The sequence below is a fragment of the Schistocerca piceifrons genome, chromosome 10, assembly GCF_021461385.2.
Source record: "Schistocerca piceifrons isolate TAMUIC-IGC-003096 chromosome 10, iqSchPice1.1, whole genome shotgun sequence".
NCBI lineage: Eukaryota > Metazoa > Arthropoda > Insecta > Orthoptera > Acrididae > Schistocerca > Schistocerca piceifrons.
This window is the reverse complement of record NC_060147.1, coordinates 49,082,644-49,107,112: the sequence shown is the minus strand read 5'-3', so window position 1 is coordinate 49,107,112 and position 24,469 is coordinate 49,082,644. Positions and strand designations below refer to the sequence as shown.

The 24,469-nt window shown below is 41.6% G+C and overlaps 1 protein-coding gene across 2 annotated transcripts in view; it reads left to right on the top strand.

Annotated features, from left to right (window-relative positions):
* The window catches only part of LOC124718989 (SCF E3 ubiquitin ligase complex F-box protein grrA-like), a 137,290-nt gene that overhangs the window by 80,449 nt on the left and 32,372 nt on the right, over positions 1-24,469 (top strand). For both annotated transcript variants that reach the window (XM_047244659.1, XM_047244660.1), the window contains 2 exons: positions 13,062-13,247; positions 21,024-21,203. In XM_047244659.1, the coding sequence (XP_047100615.1) occupies positions 13,062-13,247; positions 21,024-21,203 (366 nt within the window). The remainder of the gene's footprint in view (positions 1-13,061; positions 13,248-21,023; positions 21,204-24,469) is intronic.

Genomic DNA, 24,469 nt, shown 5'->3' with positions numbered 1-24,469 from the left:
AACCACTCCACCTCAGGCCGTGCATTACGAACAGGTGATCATGTTGAAAGATGCAGTCCCCATCCCCAAATTGCTCTTCAACAGTGGGAAGCAAGAAGTTGCTTAAAACATCAGTGTAGGCCTGTACTGTGATACAGCCACGCAAAACTAGGGGTGCCCCCTCCATGAAAAACACAACCACACCATAACACCACCATCTCCAAATTTCATTGTTGGCACTACACACACTGGCAGACGACATTCACCGGGTATTCGCCATACCCACACACTGCCATTGGATCGCCACATTGTATACCGTGATTCGTCACTCCACACAACATTTTTCCACTGTTCAATCATGCAATGTTCACACTCTTTACACCGAGCGAGGTGTCATTTGGCATTTACTGGCGTGATGTGTGGCTTATGAGCAGCCACTTGACTGTGAAATCAAGGTTTTCTCACCTCCCGCCTCACTGTCATAGTGCTTGCAGTGGATCCTTAATGCAGTTTGGAATTCCTGTGTGATGGTCTGGATAGATGACTGCCTATTACACATTACGACCCTTTTCAACCGTCGGTGTTCTCTGTCATTCGACAGACAGGGTCGGCCTGTACACTGTACATGTCCCTTCACGTTTCCACTTCACTACTTCACTATCACATCAGAAACAGTGGACCTAGGGATGTTTAGGTGCGTGGAAATATCACGTACAGATGTATGACACAAGTGACACCCAATCACCTGACCACGTTCAAAGTCACTGAGTTCTGAGGAACGGCCCATTCTGCTTTCTCAAGATGGTAATGACTACTGAGGTTGCTGATATTGAGTACCTGGCAGTAGGTGGCAGCACAATGCACCTAATAAGAAAAACGTATGTTTTTAGGTGTGTCCTGCTACTTTTGATCACATAGTGTATGTACCCCTTTAAACATCTTCTGTCATGTTTAGTACAGTGTCACTTCCTCTCTTAACTAATCGTACCATTGTTTGAAGAACCATCATGTTTAACTGTATACAGTTCAGTTCTGTGTGATAAACCTGTGCCCAGAATACTGGCGTTGTGACGGCAGTCAAAGAGTGCAGTAATGCACACACTGAATTGACAGTTTCTTCAAAGGTGGCTATGTAACCATGTCAGTTTCACTAAAATTGAAACTTAATAAAGCCACAATGCATACAATTGAACTAGTGTAATTCGTATCCAGACTGTCTTTACAAGTCCACAGATCGTCAGAAAGACGGAAAATCCAAACCATAGTGCTAAATGATCTGTTCTGATTATTGCCCAAACTCAAGAGAGTTAAATACCAGTTATAAGGGGAGGGCGCGGGACGGATCTCACCGATTTGGCTCGAACTGTGTGAATAGAAGCAGAGTTCGTAGAATATCTCACCTGAATCGGCCATAGGAAAAGGTTTCGAAAGATTTTTGGAGTAGAATGTGAGCGATTTTTGAGCAAAATGGTCAAGTCAGAAATGTGGAGCAGTGGTCAAGAACACCAACTGGTAATTCACACGTTCGGGTTCAATTCTCGCTGCACCCTTTCCGTTTTTAATTCCGTGTAATGTTAATCTGTTAATTACAAAATTTAAATATATTTAAACAGTTAATTTATATACATAAAATTATAGTTCATTTAGTTATGATTGATTAATTAATTAACCTATCGAAACTGGAACTGTTTTAAAGACATGTTACTGAAAGAATGTGATTTCAACTATTTTCCATCATTTTGTAACTGTCTACAGTTATGAACAGTGTCTCACCATGTGCCTAGGATGACTTTCCATAAAAACTGTTTTAATGGAAAATGGACACTCAAAGAATTTTCTACCAGTGAAGTGATTGGTGAAAACATTCAAACTACAACTTTTGATGAATATTAAAATGAAAGAAACTGGCAGTGCTCTTCATTGAGTTTTTTTGATTTATAAAGAAAAAGACATGATCACTGAAACTTCCTGGCAGATTAAAACTGTGTGCCTGACCGAGACTCGAACTCGCGACCTTTGCCTTTTGCAGAAGTAAAGCTGTGAGTACCGGGCGTGAGTCGTGCTTCGGTAGCTCAGATGGTAGAGCACTTGCCCGCGAAAGGCAAAGGTCCCGAGTTCGAGTCTTGGTCGGGCACACAGTTTTAATCTGCCAGGAAGTTTCACATCAGCGCACACTCCGCTGCAGAGTGAAAATCTCATTCTGGCATGATCACTAGTAATCATCCTGCATCAATAGCTGTGGGTCATTCAGTTGCAGAGCAGGTTATTGTAATTATGGCTGATAATTTCATAGTACAAGTCCAAGCCGAAAAGTAATGCTTGTGTATTTTTTGTTCTGTTCTCAATATCAGTTTAGGTATTACATGTAATGCATATTACCCAGTATACTTTCCCATTTCACTGGTGCAAATTGCAGCTCTCTGCTGCTGGGTGCCTCAGAATTGTAGCACATAATGTGACAGTGTGTGATGTAAAAAAAATGGGAAACAACATGCTGTAATAGTTTATAACCCAGAAAATGTGCTTCCAATTGAAACCCATAGAGGAATGAAAGCTGTGGGCAGTGGTGGTTATATCAACATCTGCGCTGTGCAAAATTGGATTGTCGGTGCTCGTAACAAAGGAAACATTAAAGACCGTGCTATTGGCAGGCAATGTCATGTTCACATTGTTCTGGGGATGTTCAAGATGTGGTGCATTTGGCGTTCATGTAGGAAGGCAGGGTACTGCGAGATCCTCAGAAAACTGAAAGCACGAATTCGAAGAGTTTGTCGACACGTGGGGTACCCTCTCCTTTGGTGCAATAATGCCAGACAGCACAAAAGTGCTGCAGCATCTGCAACAATCAGACACCTCCCATTCACTGTCAACAATTATACTCTGTACAGTCCCAACTTGACGCAATCTGTTTCCAAAACTTAAAGAACGCCTCCAAGGACTTCACTTTGATGATGTTGAAGTGGTACAAACAGAGGTGAGGTTGTGGTTCTCTCAACAAAGTCAAACATTCTACAGTGGTGTTATCAACAAGCAGGTCTCTCATTGGGAGAAATGAGTTAGCTGCCAGGGTGACCGTCGAGAAATCTCTCTCTCTCTCTCTCTCTCTCTCTCTCTCTCTCTCTCTCTCTCTCTCTATCTCTCTGCTGTAACACATTTTTACTGCATACAGGCCTACTTTGTAACAGATTTCTTATTGAAGCACAGACATGACTGAAACAATTGCAGTCTTAATCAATATTCCTTTTGTAATTTGGTGTCTTTGGCTGATAAGGAGAAAGTCATAGATTTTCCTGATGCTCATCTAAAATGAAAGTTTGCAATTTTAAAATCACAGTTCCCAATTATGAAAAAAAAGTATAACTTCAAATTTGGAGGAATGGCACAGAACAATGTGGCACTAGAAAAGACAATTTCATTCATCAGCTCTGATGCACAGGGAATATTGCAGGATGCACAAGGCTGTTACAAAGAAGTGACAGCGAGAACACACACAGTGGGTAATGACAGTTGCATTCACATATTTGTCAGAGAAAGTTCAGTAATTGCTAGTGACACCTGGATCAAAATCTTCAGTTGTAAACGTTCAATAATATCATGAAAAAATGACCAAATTTGTCAGCAGAAATCGTGTTGGCAGAAATGGTGGAAGCAGCAGAGAAGTTTTGTGTGCAGAGATGTATAATGCCAAATTTAAAACTTGATTATACAGTTAACATTCCCTAGACTGAATGCCAGTGTGAACCAAAGTATAACAGGGCATCAGATTGAAAGGGTGTAAAGACCGTTGTGGTAAAGAAACTCAATCTCTGTGAAGGCACTCCCTTACAAAGTACAGTACAGCTTAAGCCTTCGGTGAAATGGGTACCCCCCTTTTATTTTTATATTCTTATGCTTGCAAGAGCTTGCCAGTAAATTGGGTCCTCAAGTAGCTGTTACCATCAAGAAATAATAATAAAGACTAGGCCTCCGGTATGTTCTGCCAGTCGTAAAAGGCGACGAAAAGGATAAACCACTAATAGGGCTAACCCCCCTTTTAGTGTGATCAGTTGGTTCAGGACAGAACTAATGAAGCCTCTGAGAAGCGCTGTCATGGTCGGGGATGACGCTTGAACCCTATGCCCGTCCACAATGGTAACGACACTGCTAGCCACACGGAAAATGATTTAAATCCAAATTGAGGTGTTTTGCAGGATATGCTTCCTGCAACCACCCTAGAAGAAAAACAAAGACAGAGGATGAGATGGTCTGTTGAAGTTAACCAACACCTCATGTTCTGTTATTACCAAGCAACAAACTTAGGAACCAACAAAACTGGATACAGATCACAAGTATACACAACATTTATTACCAGATACCCAGAATTAAAATTTTTAACAGAACAATGACTAGCTGATCAGATCCGTGTAATAATCAAAAATAACAGGATACCCCAGTCAGAATTAGAAAACATCAAACAACAAGTACAACAAATACTGGAACAAAGTAATGTGCAATCAGAAGAAGAAGAAAATACAGTAATGGACTCGAACATCCCAGAGCAAACAAACAAAGAACAACACGCATCAATTAAACAATCAGAGGAAAACGAAATCTTAAGACAGCCACCAGAACAAGCACAAATAGAACACGAAGTGACACACATGTTAGATATGGAAGAAAAATTTCAGCTGACATATATAGAATACAATGACACAAATACAGACATTAGACCATTCTTGCATAGACCACCAATAAACCCACAAGTCGAAACAACAATAACAATTATCAACACAATCATACACAACAAAATAAATGAAAATACAGCTATGGAAGAGTTACAACTACTGGTTTATATAGGAGCGCTCACTACACTAAATATACACACTAGGCAGAGATCAGAACCAACCAACACACAGAAGAAACCCACAAAACCAGCATGGCAACACAGGTTACAGATCAGAATAGAAAAACTGAGAAAAGACATCGGACAGCTAACACAATTTATAATAAATGAAATATCAGACAAAAAATGAAAAAGGTTAGGTAAAATCTCACAACAAGAAGGGATAGAGCAATTAGATTACAAGCATTGGCCAAATGACTTAGAAGATACAAAAAAAAAGTGAAAATAGAAGGAAACAAAACCAAATATTCAACACAAACCAAAAGAAATTTTACCAGACAATAGATAACACACACATTAAAATAGACAATCCATCAAACATAACAGACATGGAACACTTCTGGAGCAACATATGGTCAAACCCAGTACAACATAACAGACATGCATGGTGGATACAAGCAGAAACACACACATACAAGATGATACCACAGATGCCTGAAGTGATAATTTTGCAACATGAAGTCACCCGAGCAATTAATTCTACGCACAATTGGAAAGCCCCTGGAAAAGATAAAATAGCAAATTTCTGGCTAAAGAAGTTCACCTCAACACATTCACATCTAACTAAATTATTTAACAGTTACATTGCAGACCCATACACCTTCCCTGATCACTTACACATGGAATAACTTATCTGAAACCTAAAGATCAAGCAGACACAGCAAACCCAGGTAAATATCGCCCCATAACATGCCTACCAACAATATACAAAATATTAACTTCGGTCATTACACAGAAATTAATGACACATACAACACAGAACAAAATTATAAATGAAGAACAAAAAGGCTGTTGCAAAGGAGCACGAGGATGTAAAGACCAACTGGTAATAGATGCAGAGGTGACGTATCAAGCTAAAACTAAACAAAGGTCACTACACTACGCATACATTGATTATCAAAAAGCTTTTGATAGTGTACCCCCACTCATGGTTACTACAAATATTGTAAATATACAAAGTAGATCCTAAATTGATACAGTTCCTAAACATAGTAATGAAAAATTGGAAAACCACACTTAATATACAAGCAAATTCAAATAATATCACATCACAGCCAATACAGATTAAGTGTGGAATATACCAAGGAGACTCATTAAGTCCTTTCTGGTTCTGCCTTGCTCTGAACCCACTATCCAACATGCTAAATAATACAAATTATGGATATAATATTACTGGAAGATACCAACACAAAATGACACATTTGCTATACATGGATGATCTAAAACTACCAGCAGCAACAAATCAACAACTCAACCAATTACTAAAGATAACAGAAGTATTCAGCAATGATATAAATATGGCTTTCGGAACAGACAAATGTAAGAAAAATAGCATAGCCAAGGGAAAACACACTAAACTAGAAGATGACATATTGTATAACCACAGTGACTGCATAGAAGCGATGGAAAAAACAGATGCCTGTAAGTATCTAGGATACAGACAAAAAATAGGAATAGATAATACAAATATTAAAGAAGAACTAAAAGAAAAATATAGACAAAGACTAACAAAAATACTGAAAACAGAATTGACAGCAAGAAACAAGACAAAAGCTATAAATACTTATGCTATACCAGTATTGACCTACTCATTTAGAGTAGTGAAATGGAGTAACACAGACCCAGAAGCACTCAATACACTTACACGATCACAATGCCACAAATATAGAATACATCACATACATTCAGCAACAGAAAGATTCACATTAAGCAGAAAGGAAGGAGGAAGGGGATTTATCGACATAAAAAAACCTACATTATGGACAGGTAGACAATTTAAGAAAATTTTTTATAGAACGAGCAGAAACTAGCAAAATACACAAAGCAATCACTCATATAAATACATCGGCTACACCATTGCCATTTCATAACCACTTCTACAACCCTTTAGAGTACATAACATCAACAGATACGAAGAAAGTAAATTGGAAAAAGAAAACACTACATGGCAAGCACCCGTATCATCTAACACAGCCACACAATGATCAAGACGCATCCAACACATGGCTAAGAAAAGGCAATATAGACAGTGAGACGGAAGGATTCATGATTGCAATACAGGATCAAACAATAAACACCAGATATTACAGCAAGCATATTATTTAAGATCCCAATACCACAACAGATAAATGCAGACTTTGCAAACAACAAATAGAAACAGTAGATCACATCACAAGTGGATGTACAATACTAGCAAATACAGAATACACCAGAAGACATGACAATGTAGCAAAAATAATACATCAACAACTTGCCATACAACATAAACTAATAAAACAACACGTTCCCACATACAAGTATGCAGCACAAAATGTACTGGAGAATGATGAATACAAATTATACTGGAACAGAACCATTATAATAGATAAAACAACACCACATAACAAACCTGACATCACACTCACCAATAAAAAGAAGAAATTTACACAACTAATCGAAATATCCGTACCCAATACAACAAATATACAGAAATAAACAGGAGAAAAAATTGAAAAATACATCCAACTGGCTGAGGAAGTCAAGGACATGTGGCATCAGGATAAAGTTGACATTATACCCATTACACTATCAACTACAGGAATCATACCACACAATATCCACCAGTACATCAATGCAATACAGCTACATCCAAACTTATATATACAACTACAGAAATCCGTAATTATTGATACATGTTCAATTACCCGAAAGTTCCTAAATGCAATGTAACATATACCATACAGTTAAAAGGAAGTCACGCTTGATCAAGGTCCGCGTCAATTTCCATTTTTGACCAGACATAACGTCTGAGAAAAGAAAGAAATAATAATACATCATAACAGTTAAATATACAAAAGTATCAAGATATATTTATGGTACATCTTACATATCCATGTAAAAAGTCTTTGCTGGTACATTACTGTCACAAACATATATGTATAATTCACATGGCAGTTATTTGTTTCATGTAGCATATCTCTTTTGTGTCACTGTTTAGAAACTCATCAAGTGAGTAATATGGCATATATTTGAGCTACACTGCTATTGTCTGCTTAAAGTTATTCATCGGTAGTTTGCTCACATCTTTTGGGAGTTTGACATAAAAGAGCCATAAACACCTTAGCTTAAAATTTTATAACAATGTCAGCCTTGTGTATGGTAGGTCTATGTTACTATTATTTTGAGTATTATGAACATGCACTTCAGATCTTAAGTTGAAGTTCTTTACATTCTTTTTAGCATATATTAAACAATTATAAATGTATATACTAGGTAGTGTCATTATCTTTAGTTCTTGAAAATGGTTTTTGCAACTTTGTCTTGGTGCTAGTCCTAAAATGCACCTGACTGCTTTCTTCTGCCACTTGAAGACGGTACTTGAACCCACTGAGTTACCCCAAAGAAGTACCCCGTATTGCAGTTGTGAATGGGAAAAAAGCAAAGTATGTTGAGATTAGCAGATTTTTACTGATAACATGTCTCAGCTTGTGTAATAGAAAGAGAGTTTGAGCAAGTTTTTGATCTATATGTAAACCTAGTAACCTGACATTTTTTGTATTCTGTTCAATTGGTTTCAGGGTGAAGTAAATTTCTTCAGTTTTCAATTTGTTTATTGATAAAAGATTGACTCTGTACCAGTCACTGCTCATTTCAGTTACTACTTTGTTGTATTCCATGACATCTTGCAGATTTTCTCCATCTGTTATTAGTGTCATATCATCAGCATACAGTACATTGTTGCATGGTATATAATTTGAGAAGTCATTGATGTAAACAATGAACAGGAAAGGGCCAAGCACTGAGCCTTGTGGAATTCCTCTCTTTACTTTCATGGGTGTTGACTTTTGATAGTTTGTTTTTACTAATTGTACCCTATTGCTTTAGTATGATTGAAAAAATTGTAATGGTTTATGTACAATGCCATAATGTTCTAGTTTTTTAATCATTATTTCATGTGTGACTGAGTCGAAGGCTTTTGTTAAATCTAACAGTGTAGCACAAGTGAGTTTCTAATTTTCATATCCTTCATATATATTACTAAGGAGGCATTCAACTGCTTTGGTTGTCGATAGTTCTGATCGAAAGCCAAACTGGTTCTTACTCAATAATTTATTACTTTCAAAATAATTGTAAATTTGGATACGTATGCAGTTTTCTATTACTTTTGATATAATGGGAACTATTGATATAGGTCTATAATTATTTGGCATTTTTCTGTCACCTTTCTTATAGATTGTATGTAACTGTCATTTTCAGACATTCAGGGAATACTCCTCCTCCTAGTATGCGATTCGTCAGATATGTTAGTGGCATTAAGATTGCAGTAGCTATGTGTTTCAATACTGTTGAAGTCTTACTAGCATTAAAAGTAGACTGCCAGAAACATTGTTTCATAACCAACTGAATTTGCTAATACCTGAGGCTTGACTCTCACATTATGCCTCTTGTACACTAATGGGAAAAAAATTGCAAAACCAAGGAGGAGTTGTGCGACATAAATGAAAGTTGTTTGGTGGGTTTCTACATCACAAAGATGATGTAACAATTTTGTGCCAGTCACATAAGACTGGTGCTTGTAGTGTGACTATGAGGATGCAAATCAGGTTTGCTCTAAATGTGTGCTGTAACAGTCTTTTGCCTTTGAAATTGGGCTGGTGTGTTGATGTTAGTCAAGAATGCCTTTAAGGCCAAAGATGCCATCATTTACATGTCTGAGTTTGAATGAGGTCGTGTAATAGGGCTATGAGAAGTGGGACATTCCTTCTGTGATATTGCAGAAAGACTTAGCAGGAATGTAGCTACTGTACATGATGGCTGGCAGCCGTGGCCGTGAGAACATGCAGTTGCAATAAGACTGGGCTCTGGATGGTCATGTGACACTACCAAGAGGGAAGAATGTTGTGTTCGGCATATAGCTTATACTGCAGGTGCAGCAGCAATTTGAACAGCAGTTGGCACCACACTGACACAGCTAACTGTTATAAATTAGTTACTATGAGGACAGGAAATATTGTCTCTAAAAAACAAAACCTCACATGGGTGGGGTGAAATAACATCATCTGTAATAAAGTGTGTGTATGGTATTATTTCTCAACCACTGTCAACTATTATAAATCAATCTTTTAAACAGGGATACTTTCCAGATGTATTGAAATATGCTGAGACCAAACCTGTATTCAAGAAAGGATCGACAGAAGATATGGGGAATTACCGCCCTATCTCTCTCTTGCCGGTCTTCTCTAAAGTGTTTGTAAAGATTGCAGCAAAACAAATTAATAACTTTCTTACCGTAAATGAGAATTATTAAAAACCAGTTCGGATTCCAACAGGGTAAAAGCACTGTGAATTCTATAAATGAATTTATCCAAAAAATATGCTCCACATTAGATAAAGGTAGAAAGGTCACAGGAATATTCCGTGATCTAACTAAAGCTTTCGATTCAGTGAACCGTGCATTACTCCTCCACAAATTACAGATGTATGGAATCAGGAACACTGCTTTAAAATGATTTAGCTCTGAGCTGTCAGGTAGGAAACAAAGAGTAATTTTAACTTCAAATGGAACCAATTATTCATCAGACTGGAAAACAGTTCCCCCAAGGAGTCCCACAAGGTTCGATATTGGGTCCGTATCTGTTTCTATTTTACGTAAATGACCTACCACTTGCTATTGATGTTCATTCAGTCTTATTTGCTGATGATACATCAGTTCTAATTGAAAACGAGGCACCTGAAAATATTCCAGAAAAAGCCAAAAATACTTTAGAAAAATTTGAATCTTGGTTCTATCAAAATGGACTAAAACTAAATGCAACTAAAACCAAAATGATGCAATTTGAAGCTGAATCAGTAGAAAGGAGTGAAATAAAGATAACTTGCAATGATCAAGACATCACAGAAGTAAACTACATGAAGTTCTTAGGCCTAAATCTTGACAAAAATTTAAATTAGAAGGTACACATAGATTACTTAGCAAATAAACTGAACAACTTAGCATTTGATATGTGTATTTTCTCAGGTGCCACAGACATGGGTACCAGAAAGATAGTTTATCACTGCTACTTTGAGTCAGTTATTCGTTATGGCATAATCTTCTGGGGAAATTCAGCAATTGTCACTAGGCTCCTAGTATTACAAAAGAAAGTAATTAGAAACGTCTGTTGCAAAAAAACGGAAATCCTGTCGACCACTGTTAAAAAATTTAAAAATACTATCTATCCCTCACTTTACATATATGAGATGGTTGTGTTCCTATATAAAAATTAACATACACTAGACACTTTCCGTTTTGACCACAACTACAGCACTCGCCACAGAGATAACTTCAAACTTCCAACACATCGTTTAAAACTTTATGCCCAAACGCCAGAGTATATGGGGTTCAAAATTTTCAATAAAATAAAAGGCAGTAATATATCTAAAATGGAGATTGGTTCACTGAAAAGATTGCTCTTTACTCTTCTGGTGGAAAAATGTTGTCGTTCTGTCGATGAATTCATCGAGGCCAGCTTCACAGTCTGAACACAGGGATTGTATTACATGTATTATTTTATGTACACGTGTAGATGTAACTTAGAAATGTAAAATATAATGTAAACTTTTGTATTTCTCTTAAAAAATGCGAAAAAGTTTCTTTTGTAAACCTTGATGTGTCTCCTGTACATCAAATTGAATGATTAGAAAATTGTACGTAATGGGATGAATAAATCCCATATCACAGCTCCAAGCGAGACGCCCTGCAGCGTGCATCCCACTGACCCCAAAACACCGCCATTCGCGACTCCAGTGGTGTCAATTGAGAGCTTATTGGAGGGCCGCGCGGGGGTCTGTTGTGTTTTCTGATGAAAGGCGGTTCTTTCTCGATGCCAGTGATGACCGTGTGTAGGTTAGCAGGAGGCCAGCTAAGGATCTGCAGCCAACCTGTCTCTGTGCTAGACGTGCTGGGCCTACACCTGGGATACGACTTCACACGACAGTGGGAGCTCCCTCGTGGTTATCGCGTGCATCCTGACTGCAAATTTGTACGTCAGTCTGACGATTCGACCTGTTGTGCTGTCAGTCGTGAACAGCATTCCAGGGGATGTTTTTCAACAAGATAATGCTAACCCACGTACCACTGTTCTAATATGCTCTACAGTGTTAACATTTCGTGTTGGCCTGCTCTATCACCAGATCTGCCTCAAGTCGAGGTTACACGGCGCACCGACACACGACAACTCCGACATTGTCCACGAACAGAATTAACTGTTTCTAGAATGAAATTTTCACTCTACAGCGGAGTGTGCGCTGATATGAAACTTCCTGGCAGATTAAAACTGTGTGCCAGACTGAGACTCGAACTCGGGACCTTTGCCTTTCGTGGGCAAGTGCTCTACCAACTGAGCTACCCGAGCATGACTTACGCCCCGTCCTCACAGCTTTAATTCCGCCAGTAACTCATCTCCTACCTTCCAAAGGTTCGCATACCCTTTCTTCCAGGAGTGCTAGTCCTGGAAGATTCGCAGGAGAGCTTCTGTGAAGTTTGGAAGGTAGGAGATGAGGTACTGGTGCAATTAAAGCTGATGGGGTGTGAGTCGCGCTTGGGTAGCTCAGTTGGTAGAGCACTTGCCCACGAAAGGCAAAGGTCCCGAGTTCGAGTCTCAGTCTGGCACACAGTTTTAATCTGCCAGGAAGTTTCGGAATTAACTGTCCTTGTATTGACTGACGGAGTGGCATAAACGTGGAACTCCATCCCACAAACTCACATCTTGCACCTGTACAACACATTGCATGCAGGTTTCCGTGCTTGCATTCGAAATTCTAGTGGTTATATCGCTTATTAATTATTAATGTACCGCCATTTAACATTTACAATGGCTTATCTCGTGCTTACTGTAACCTGTGATCTTGCAGTGTTAGTCATTTACATATGTTACCTAGACAAATGAATTCCCAAAATTTCATTATTCTACATTAATTATATTTTGGTGTTGTGACTCCCCACCCCATCAGTGTATATTACTGAAATTCATCCCTAATGAGTCTACTTTTTATGAAAATGAATGTGATGGTAATAGTAATGATATCATATTTCAGTGGCAATTGATGTAAAGGTGGCAGTTAAACATAAGGTTTTAAATACATGATAAGAATCATCAATTATACATAAAGTATAAAGTACTCCGTTTCCTTGGTCTTCCAAAACACAGTTCTCACGAGCTCCATTTCTGTTGTTACACAGTTGTGTCCCACCGTTGCTGACAGTCTGTGCCGACAAACTGAAACGTCTGGAACTTTACGACTACAACTTAGCCCGGCGCGTAGCGAGTGAGGCGTTCACTGCTCTGGGAAGCCTGAAGAATCTGTGGGAACTTAAGATATCACTCAATCGCAAGCCGCCACGTGGTACAGCTGCTCTGGCATTTACGTAAGTTTTGTGGTGAACACATGTTTCTTATGAATGTATACAGTGGCCTGTTCGGGATACAGTTTATTAAATGAGGAGAGGAGAGAAGAAAAGGGGAAAGGACTATATAGGTACTCTACAGGGATGGAATTGAGTGTGTGGCTGGAGTTCAGTGGACCTTTTACCAGCTGTTTAAATAAAGTAAGTTTAAATCAGTGTTCATAACAACTGAGATTTGTGCTTTTATGGATATGGTGAAGAGTACCATTTTAATGGAGAAAATAAAATATTCATCTTTTCAGATCCATTTGTGGCAGTCATTGCCTTCAGTGTGATACTCGAGCTTCTCAGGTTGTTTTTATAGCAAATGAGAAAACTAGCAGTTGATCATTTTCAGGATTTATTCAGTTACACATGGGAAAAGATTCACAACAGTATTTGTTACTTCCACCATTACAGATTACCTCTCTCCAAAGCTTTTGAGTATCGAAAACAGTTGCATAACAGAATGTGAATAACGAAACAGTATATGTTTTCACTCTGACGTGTGTGAAGTTCCACTTAGAGACTGCATGTCTTTAGCATCTTCGGTACACATGCCAGGAGATCACAGCTGTGTACGCTCCATGGGTGTACCCAGCGAGGGGCAGGGGGTGGGGGGTGGGGGGGGGTGGGGGGGGGGGGAGCGGGCAGCTGCCCCCCACCCCCAGAAGATATTCACAGTTTTTCACTAGTTTACTGCATTTAATAAGAAATTCTGCATGTTTTCTCGGATTGTACAAGTGCATTCTTGTATTTAAAATGTTTATTAAAAGCAGTTTTTCATTGGTTTACTGTTTTATTTAATAAGAAGTGCTGTATGTTGTCTCGAGTCCTCGTTTCCTGAGACTAATATGACCTGCCCCCCGCCCCCCCTCCCTAGTTCAGATCCTGGGTACGCCCTTGGTATGCTCCATAACAATCAGTAATACCTCGTTTTCCATTTGTTTGCAAAGAGGGACTGGACAAAAATAATGCAATAAAACAATGAGTTTCAATTGAAAGAATATCAGCCCTCGGTCACTATTTTTAACAAATTAACCTGGTTTCGACACTGCTAGGAGTGTCTTCCTCTGAATTTAAATCAAAGAATGGTCTATATTCTATAACATGGTCACAGAATTATGACTAGAAGCGTACGATAGAGTATAAGTACGGAATCGTTGTGAAAAACTCCCAGTACTTATATGTCATTTATAAAATAATAAATATGCCAAAAGGGCATTAGTCCCAAAGATATTTAAGATAAAGAAAACTTTGATGGTGAGCCACTAAGGGCTGCTCGTTACTTGCGTGGTGCAGGTTGCAGTATCGATGTGGTTGTCCGGCATACAACGGCAGCCATTCCTTTGGCAGCCAACTGCGCCACGTCCTCTTCCTCTGGATACCCCCCGTCAGAAGGCGGTACCCTAATGGACTCCAGAGATTGCTGAGGCCATTAGAGATCGTAGGCGTGCTCTCTGTTACCATAAGTGGCACCCTTCACTGCAGCACCTCATTGCCTTTAAATGCCTCCATGCCTGTGTCTGCTACCTTCTAAAATGCCAAAAGCAAGAATCCTTGGAATGGTACATTTTCACCATTGGATCAAATACCTCTCATCACAGGTACGAGCAAAGGTCAGACGACTCTATGGCTTCCAGTCCCCTGCATGAGTGCCAAGTATTACCTTAGATAGTGCCATTTACACTGATCCAGATGCCAATGCCGAACATTTTGCTAAGCATTGTGCTCACGCATCCGCGTCTCAGAACTACCATCCTTGCTTTCAGCTCATAAAACAGTGGGTGGTTAGCACACTGGACTCGCATTCGGGAGAATGACGGTTCAATCCCGCGTCCGGCCATCCTGATTTAGGTTTTCCATGATTTCCCTAAATCGCTCTAGGCAAATGCCGAGATGGTTCCTTTGAAAGGGCACGGCCGACTTCCTTCCCTAATCCGATGAGACCGATGACCTCGCTGTTTGGTCTCTTCCCCCAAACAGCCAAAAACATTGGGTGGAGGGAATGAGCTTACCTTTTACTACCTGCAACCTGGGGCCATATAATGTTCCATTTAATGAATGGAATCTTTCTACTGCCCTAGCCCATTGCCCTGATACGGTCCGAGGAGCAGACTGCATCCACAAACAAATGCCAAAACATCTCTCAGCGTATTGTCAAGCGTCACATACTTGCCCTCTTTAATCAGATCTGGAATGAGGGTGAGTTCCCATATGAGGGTGAGTTCCCATCTCGGGGGTGAGGAAGTATGATAGTTCTGGTACTGAAACTGGGTAGGAACCCTCTAGAGATGGACAGTTATCGCTGAATCGGCAGTACGGCTGTTTTCTGTAAGTTGCTCGAGCACATGGTGAGCAAGTGGCTGTGTTGGCTTCTTGTCTTGGGACCTTTTGGCTGCATCTGAGGATGGTTTTTGCAAAGGCCACTCTATTGCTGATAATTTGGTTCACACGGAGTCCACCATCCGGACAGCCTTCGTACATCGTTAGCATTTTCTATCTAAAGACAGCTTATGACACGACATGGTGCCACCACATCCTTACACGTGACATGAGTCTCTAGGGTCCACTCTCTAGTTTTGCCAAGAGCATCCTGTTGCACCATACGTTATAGGTTCATGTGGACGCTTCACTCTCTACCCTCCTGTATCCAAGAGAATGAGGTTTTGTAGAGCTCTGCACTGAGCCTCCCTTGTGTTCTGGTGGCCATCAATGGCCTAGCACCGGCTGTGGTGTCTTTGGTATCGCTCTCCTTATATGATCACAATTTTCACTTTCATTATTGCTCCTCTAGTATCGTTGTTGCTGAGCGTCGCCTCCAGGGTTCCATACGGAATGCTCAGTCCTGGTCTTTTACCAGTGGCTTTCAGTTTTCAGCCACTGAGACTCATGTCGTGCACTTCTGTTGCCGTTGTACTGCCCACCCACAAAAAGCTTTACCTGGATGATAAATTACTTCTCGTAGTACAGATGCGCTGCATTCTGAGACTAGTCTTAGATTCCCAGCTGTCGTGGCTTCCCCTTCTTCGTCAACTTCAGTGGAAGTGCTTACAATGTCTCAATGCCCTTCACAGCCTCAAAAACACTAGCTGGGGTGCAGACCGCTCTACCATTTTGCGTCTCTACAAAGCCCTCACTCAGTCTCGTCTTGACTATGGAAGTCTAGCATGTGCTTCAGCATCACACTCAGCACTGTGGATACTGGACCCCATTCACCACTGTGAGGTCCAACTTGAGAGAGGATCCTTCCAAACTAGCCATGTGAACAGCCAACGAATTGAGGCGGGTGTCCCTCTATTACCTGTCAGTCGCCAACATGTTCACAGCATTGCTGAATGCCTCCAGTGTCTCTGCTGTGAACTGCAGATTCCTCCACTATTGCCTTTGTTCAGGGAGACCTCACATCAGCACCCATGGCTTGCCCTGACCTTGGATTTGCCTCTAAGTCTCCTTTTGTCCAAAAGATTCCATTGACAAGACGCTTTTTCACCGCCTGTTCGTAGCTGGCATCAGGAAGTATCCAGGTTCAGAAGTGGTATTCTCCACGGCTCATTGATAAATTAACAGGCTTTGTGTACACACATGCAGAGTGCAATGAAGTCCACTCTCTGCCAAATGACTGCAGTATTTTCACTACTGAATTGATGGATGCCCATTAAATTAGCCCTTAGCCACGTTCGTTCTTGAAGTGGCAAGAGTATCCTCATCTGCATTGACTCCCTGAGCAGTCTTCACACTATAGACCAGTGCTACTCTCCTCACCTACTGGTTACGGCTATCCAGGATCTTGTCCCTGACTTCCATCAAGCTGGGAAGCCAGTTGTTTTTGTTTGGACCCCGGTCATGTTGGGATTTTGGGAAATGAACGAACTGACGGGTCGGCTGAGCTGGCCACCAGAATGCCGATTCTGGAAATGGAGATACCAGAACTAGACTTCCAGTCATTTATTCGCCATAGATTGCTTGAAGTCTGGAGCCCCACCCTGATCTCCCCAAACAAACTGCGAACAGTTAGAGAGACCATGACAGTGTGGCAGTCTTCCCTGCATGCTTCTCACAGGAAATCCACTTTAGACTTCACATTGCCCACACTTGCCTGAGCCCACCCTCATTCTCAGACGTGAGGGTCCCCCTCACTGCCGATTCACAGCCTGTCTGACGGGGCCCACTGCCCTCATTTGGCTGTGTGAGGTGGCATCTTAACCTTTCTGACAAAATGCCTCTAGTGGTAGCAAACGATGCAGACTTGGCTGACCTGGTGCTACAATTTGCCTGCAAAGGTAGTTTCTATTCATGCCTGCAAGGTAAGACGTTTTGGCCTCATTGACCACCTGAGGGGTTGGTGTGACGCCCTTCTCCTGCCCCCCTCCCCCCACAACCCTGCTACCCCCACAACCCTGCTTCCCCCCCACAACCCTGCTTCCCCCCCACAACCCTGCTTCCCCCCCACAACCCTGCTTTCCCCCCCAACCCTGCTTCCCCCCCCCCAACCCTGCTTCCCCCCAACTCTGCTTCCCCCCAACCCTGCTTCCCCCAACCCTGTTCCCCCCCAACCCTGTTCCCCCCCAACCCTGTTCCCCCCCAACCCTGCTCCCCCCAACCCTGCTTCCCCCCAACCCTGCTTCCCCCCCAACCCTGCTTCCCCCCCAACCCTGCTTCCCCCCCCCCCAACCCTGCTTCCCCCCAACCCTGCTTCCCCCTCAAACCCTGCCCCCCCAAACCCTGCTTCCCCCCCAACCCTGCTTCCCCCCCAAACCCTGCCCCCACCCAAACCCTGCTTCCCCCCCCAACCCTGCTCCCCCTCAAACCCTGCCCCCCCCCCAAAACCTTACCGGGCGAGGTGGCGCAGTGGTTAGACACTGGACTCGCATTCGGGAGGACGACGGTTCAATCCCGCGTCCGGCCATCCTGATTTAGGTTTTCCGTGATTTCCCTAAATCGCTCCAGGCAAATGCTGGGATGGTTCCTTTCAAAGGGCACGGCCGACTTCCTTCCCCGTCCTTCCCTAATCCGATGAGACCGATGACCTCGCTGTCTGGTCTCCTTCCCCAAACCAACCAACCAACCCAAAACCTTGCTCCCCCCCCCCCCCCAAACCTCACTTCCTCCTCCCACCCATGGGTCCCTTGGTGGCCCTTTCTGGGTGGCCAAGTGTGACCTCTACGCTTTTCAGCTTCTTATTTTCTTCACTCCTCTTCTTGGTGTTAATGCCCTGCCTTAACTGATCTTTTAACAACTTGTCTTTTTTCTGGGCTTTTATCTTGGTTTTTATTGTGTTTGTTACATTTATGCTTTCCAGGATTTAGCTTTCACCTCCTTCCTTTGACTACTACCCCTGGTGTGCCAGTTAACGGATGGAGGGCCTGATGACCTTGCACTTTAGTCCCTTTCACTCCAAACAAACAAGCAAACCAACCAACCAACCTACTTCTGTGCTGGGAAACATAACACGAGAGAGTGAGAGAGAGGGAGACGGGGGAGATTCCAGCAGTAATAGTGTTTACGCCTTTCATTGATGTCTTGCATTTGTATTTCCTAAAATACATCTTATCTAGGGCGTTTCACAGTTCATATTATAGGTTTTGGGGGTTGTAGAAGTGACTTAGTAGATAAAGTTTGGATGATGATTCCATGCCCGGTAGTGTACCACTGAAATGTAAAGTAAGTTGAAGATTAGATCACTTTCAAATCTCCCACTTCACGGTACACACACAGTGCAGACAATGAAAGAGTGCCTGCCCTCGGGTTCCCTGCTGCACAATGAAGGCGTCTTCTTCAAAGTCGGGAGTTCAGTGCATCTACATCCACAAACACACACTCTCGAAACCTGGACAGCAAACTACACTGCGATGCAGAGTGCCTCTCTTGCAGAGTCTGCCACTTGAGTTTGGTAAACATCTCCGTAACGCTATCATGCTTACCAAATAACCCTGTGACGAAACGCACTGCTCTTCTTTGGATCTTCTCTATCTCCTCTGTCAACCCGACCTGGTATGGATCCCATGCTGATGAGCAATACTCAAGTATAGATTGAACGAGTGTTTTGTAAGCCATCTCCTTTGTTGATGGACTACATTTTCTAAGGACTCTTCCAATGAATCTCAACCTGGCACTTGCCTTACCAACAATTAATTTTATATGATCATTCCACTTCAAATCATTCCGTGGAGGACCACCACCCATCCTTCTAGTTTTGAACGTACCAAATTCTCAGAGGCACCATTGTAGTCAGACAGAAATGGTATGTGATACTGTAATTACAACAACAGGGATTGATAACTGCACCCACTTCCCAGTTATGTACATCCGAGTAGTAAATTTCTCGACAGGGGTTCCTCATCACAACTTTATCTACTAAGTCCCTGCTACAAGCCTTTGACAGGATAGGAATTGCAAAACACTCAGTGTATAATGTGCGAGACGAGGAGCCTGGACTGAGGATCAAATAAGTCATCATGTACAATACGCAAATTTTGCAACATCTTTCAATCTTTTGCTGAAGAGTAAAATGTATGCAGGAACATAGGTTGTAAACTATGTGCATGGAAGTTGACTGTGATGTAAACACAAATCTCGTACAAGTACTCCACAGTTAGCAAGGCTTTGCTCGTGAAGTATATTGTCTTTGATAGGCTGACATTTTACCATTACAAACAGCATAGCTGTATCCTTATTGATTTTAAGAAATATTTACTATTACAATCTCAGTTGTATGAAATATATGATTGATGACTAGTTTTGATCAGATATGAGAAAGAAAACCAATCTGAGAATGAGTTTGGAGAACAGTAGGGTGTGTCAAACTGAGCAAAATTTTCCAAAAAAACATAGATCATTACGGCATCATTGTGTAGTTGCAGCTGATCGGTGACGAGTACAAGGAAATGTGTGCTTTTAAGTTAACTCACCCAAGCTGCCACAATTGTCATACAAAAAAGCAGAGTTGCTATTAAAATCAGCTGAAGATGATGATTTTGGCTGATCAGTCCAATCCAGGCAAACTTAAATTCGTGTCTATGCTAGTTACATTAGATTTGAATTTTCTATGATGTTTACTGGATAATGCTAGACTATTAAAGCAACTGTAAAAATACTGTAATTTCATTAATTTGTTTAAGATAATGAGTTGTCTAGGGAAATACCTTTGCTCTAAGATAGTGGACATGTGATACTGTAAGGTGCAATGTTGTTAACAATGAGATATATAGGTCACACATTTTAATTGTTGCTGTTGTAGATAGTGAAAGAAATTTTGTTCTGGCAAGTACAATAGCATACTTGACACACATGCTCTTCCTGGACAAACTTCCATGTTTTATCTTCTGATTTTCCCCACACTGTATGACAATCATCTTGCTATCCAAATGGTCATAACTGGTGATCAGATAAGTATATCTAAAAACCACAAAAAATTAAATCTTTGGTCTCTCGGAAACTATTATATTTGCAAACACAGATGCCTTATTTTTAAGTGTTCTAATAATCAATGTGGTCCAGATTGTGTAATTTGTTTTGACCTGTGACTTAGATATTTGTTAAAAAGATAAGTAGTATTACCTAAATTCTTTCACTACAGTTATTTTTGACTGTCAGACAATTATTGTGCCAAATTCGTCAAAATAGGTGAGCAGCTTGTCTTGTCTCCTTATAAGCAGACTGTGTCAGAGTGTGCTGTCTAATTTTTCCCATTATAAAGACAAAATAATCAGCCACAACATGGACGACTACTACTGTGCACTCAATTGTGTTTTTAAGGACTGGAGGACTGCCGAAATTGAGGCATCTGTTGATTTGGTACGCATCCGGCCTGGAAGACGACACAGTGGTCGCCATCATCCGCGGTTGCCCCGCTTTGCAGCTACTCGCGATCAGAGATGCACATTTGGTGTCAGACGCTGCCTTCTGCGAGATCTCCCATCTGGAACATCTTGAAACGTAAGTGGTGGAGTGCAGACAGTGTAACTGGCTGAGTAACGAAACCATAACTCGGGAAGCAGTTGAGAATCGTGCAACTTAACTCGTAAATGTAGTGCTGAAATTCCCTTTCAAAATGATAATGTGTGACATTAAATGAAAATACATTGCCGGCCATTAAAATTGTGATGCCGTAGAGATAGACTGCACCAGACATTAGATTGGCACGTTGTGTACTAAATGCAGGGTTATTACAAATGATTGAAGCAATTTCACAGCTCTACAATAACTTTATTATTTGAGATATTTTCACAATGCTTTGCACACACATACAAAAACTCAGAAAGTTTATTTAGGCATTCACAAATGTTCGATATGTGCCCCTTTAGTGATTCGGCAGACATCAAGCCGATAATCAAGTTCCTCCCACACTCGGCGCAGCATGTCCCAATCAATGAGTTCGAAAGCATCGTTGATGCGAGCTCGCAGTTCTGGCATGTTTCTTGGTAGAGGAGGTTTAAACGCTGAATCTTTCACTTAACCCCACAGAAAGAAATCACATGGGGTTAAGTCGGGAGAGCGTGGAGGCCATGACATGAATTGCTGATCACGATCTCCACCACGACCGATCCATCGGTTTTCCAATGTCCTGTTTAAGAAATACCGAACATCATGATGGAAGTGCAGTGGAGCACCATCCTGTAGAAAGATGAAGTCGGCGCTGTCGGTCTCCAGTTGTGGCATGAGCCAATTTTCCAGCATGTCCAGATACACGTGTCCTGTAATGTTTTTTTTCGCAGAAGAAAAAGGAGCCGTAAACTTTAAACCGTGAGATTGCACAAAACACGTTAACTTTTGGTGAATTGCGATTTTGCTGCACGAATGCGTGAGGATCCCCTACCGCCCAGAATCGCACATTGTGTCTGTTCACTTCACCATTAAGAAAAAATGTTGCTTCATCACTGAAAACAAGTTTCGCACCAAACGCATCCTCTTCCATGAGCTGTTGCAACCGCGCCGAAAATTCAAAGCATTTGACTTTGTCGTCGGGTGTCAGGGCTTGTAGCAATTGTAAACGGTAAGGCTTCTGCTTTATCCTTTTCCGTAAGATTTTCCAAACTGTCGGCTGTGGTACGTTTAGCTCCCTGCTTGCTTTATTCGTCGACTTCCGCGGGCTACGCGTGAAACTTGCCCGCACGCATTCAACCATTTCTTGACTCACTGCAGGCCGACCCGTTGATTTCCCCTTACAGAGGCATCCAGAAGCTTTAAACTGCGCATACCACCGTCGAATGGAGTTAGCAGTTGGTGGATCTTTGTTGAACTTCGTCCTGAAGTGTCGTTGCACTGTTATGACTGACTGATGTGAGTGCATTTCAAGCACGGCATACGCTTTCTCGGCTCCTGTCGTCATTTTGTCTCACTGCGCTCTCGAGCGCTCTGGCGGCAGAAACCTGAAGTGCGGCTTCAGCCGAACAAAACTTTATGAGTTTTTCTACGTGTCTGCAGTGTGTCGTGACCATATGTCAATGAATGGAGCTACAGTGAATTTATGAAATCGCTTCAATCATTTGTAATAGCCCTGTATTTGAATAAGTTTGGATGTGCAGATGATCAGTGTTTCAGTGCAGCCATACAGAATGGGTGGGGAGAAGTCCATCTATGATCTGCACGTAAGGAGAGATTACGCTGTGGGTTTCTCATTGAGAAATTGCGTTAGTTGTTGTTTCTGAAACAATCACGTAATACTTCTCCTAAGATGGAGAAATGTCTACTGGCACATGTCAGAATGACTGTAGTGTGTCACTTTGCAATATTATTACTCTCATCAGTTAGCATCCCACAGCTGTTATGCAGAAATGGAAATGGTGCATCGGGGAAGCCCACACTCGACTCGATCTGCGGGCGACACTCCTCATTGACTAGCGCCAGAGAGGGCAGACACATCGTTCTCTCAGTTTTGTACGATCGCACAGATGAGTCGTGTTCGTTAACTCGGGAAAGACCATTGTGACGAGGCAATTGCACAACACACAAAATGTGACAACATCGCGAGCACAACGGTTTGTCAGCACTGAAACCACTGTTGTGGCTTCCCTCGACATGTCCCGAAGAGACGATGTGACAGTGGTGCGCCTGATGACGGCGTTGCGGACGGGGGAGAGCAGACGCCGGCAGGTGGTATTTGTCATTGTTACACGGGTGCAGCACCTGTGGTGATGGTATAGGGTGACTGTTGGATACACAGTGAGATTACCTCTAGTTAGTGTTGCTGGTAATTTGTTAAATTTCTAACCTGTTACAGGCGGTGGCCGTGACAGGTTTCCGTGACACTTTCTGACGAGGTACCGCACGAACTGAACCATCTCGATACAGAGGGTGGACAGCCCTCGACCGTTTCAAAAGCCTGATCGGGTTGCTGAGAGACTGGTGTGCTGTTGCTACTGCTGATAAGCTCCGACACGGAGTTGAAGCTGGAATAACGTACCTGCGTGTCTCATCGTAGCTCGGTCCAGCTTGGTGCATAGTCAGGTCACAGCCACATATGCTGACAGAGGTGAAGGTTCTCTACTAGATGCATTCCCTCGAATCACCTGAAGTATAAGTGTATAATCTTCCTTCTGTACTGTACTTTACTGTTTGACCACAATATTATTGCACTTTGCCTCATGGGGCCATTGTTGGAAATGTTTGGTAACATTACACTAAATGAGTACCGTGGTGACTGAAAATGCTTCGCACTGTGAATGCCTTTGGGCCATTTGTGTATATACTATCAAGTGGTTCGATGTGTCCCCATGAAATATGAGGATAAAAAGTCATACATTATCTGGCAGGGAGCTATCAAGTGAATTAAAACAGTCACGTAAGTACATAAGGTTAAAGTGTGTTATTAGTTTGTTTTCTGATTTTATTTTATTTCCACATTTTTGGCACTCAAGCATTAATCGCCTTGCAGAACAGTGGAGTTATTTATGTCGATTTGCTAAAGAAATTCAGCTGTTATTAATCTTTTCCACTGAGGCAGTCAATTTGTTTGAAACTAAGTGTTCCATTCCACACTAATGGTTAGTCTCAACTATTTGCTGAATTCAAAGTGCAGGTTTTCATCTTTTGGCACATACGGCACTATGACATAATAAAGAACCGAACATAATAGAGTAATGGTACTCCAAGAAAATTTACGTCCTGAAAACAATATTGAAAAGTTTAAGATCTGTTCATTGTGAATCAGGACATACGATGTGCACTTCAAGCCAAATTATTCATTTTAGTGTGGTTTACAC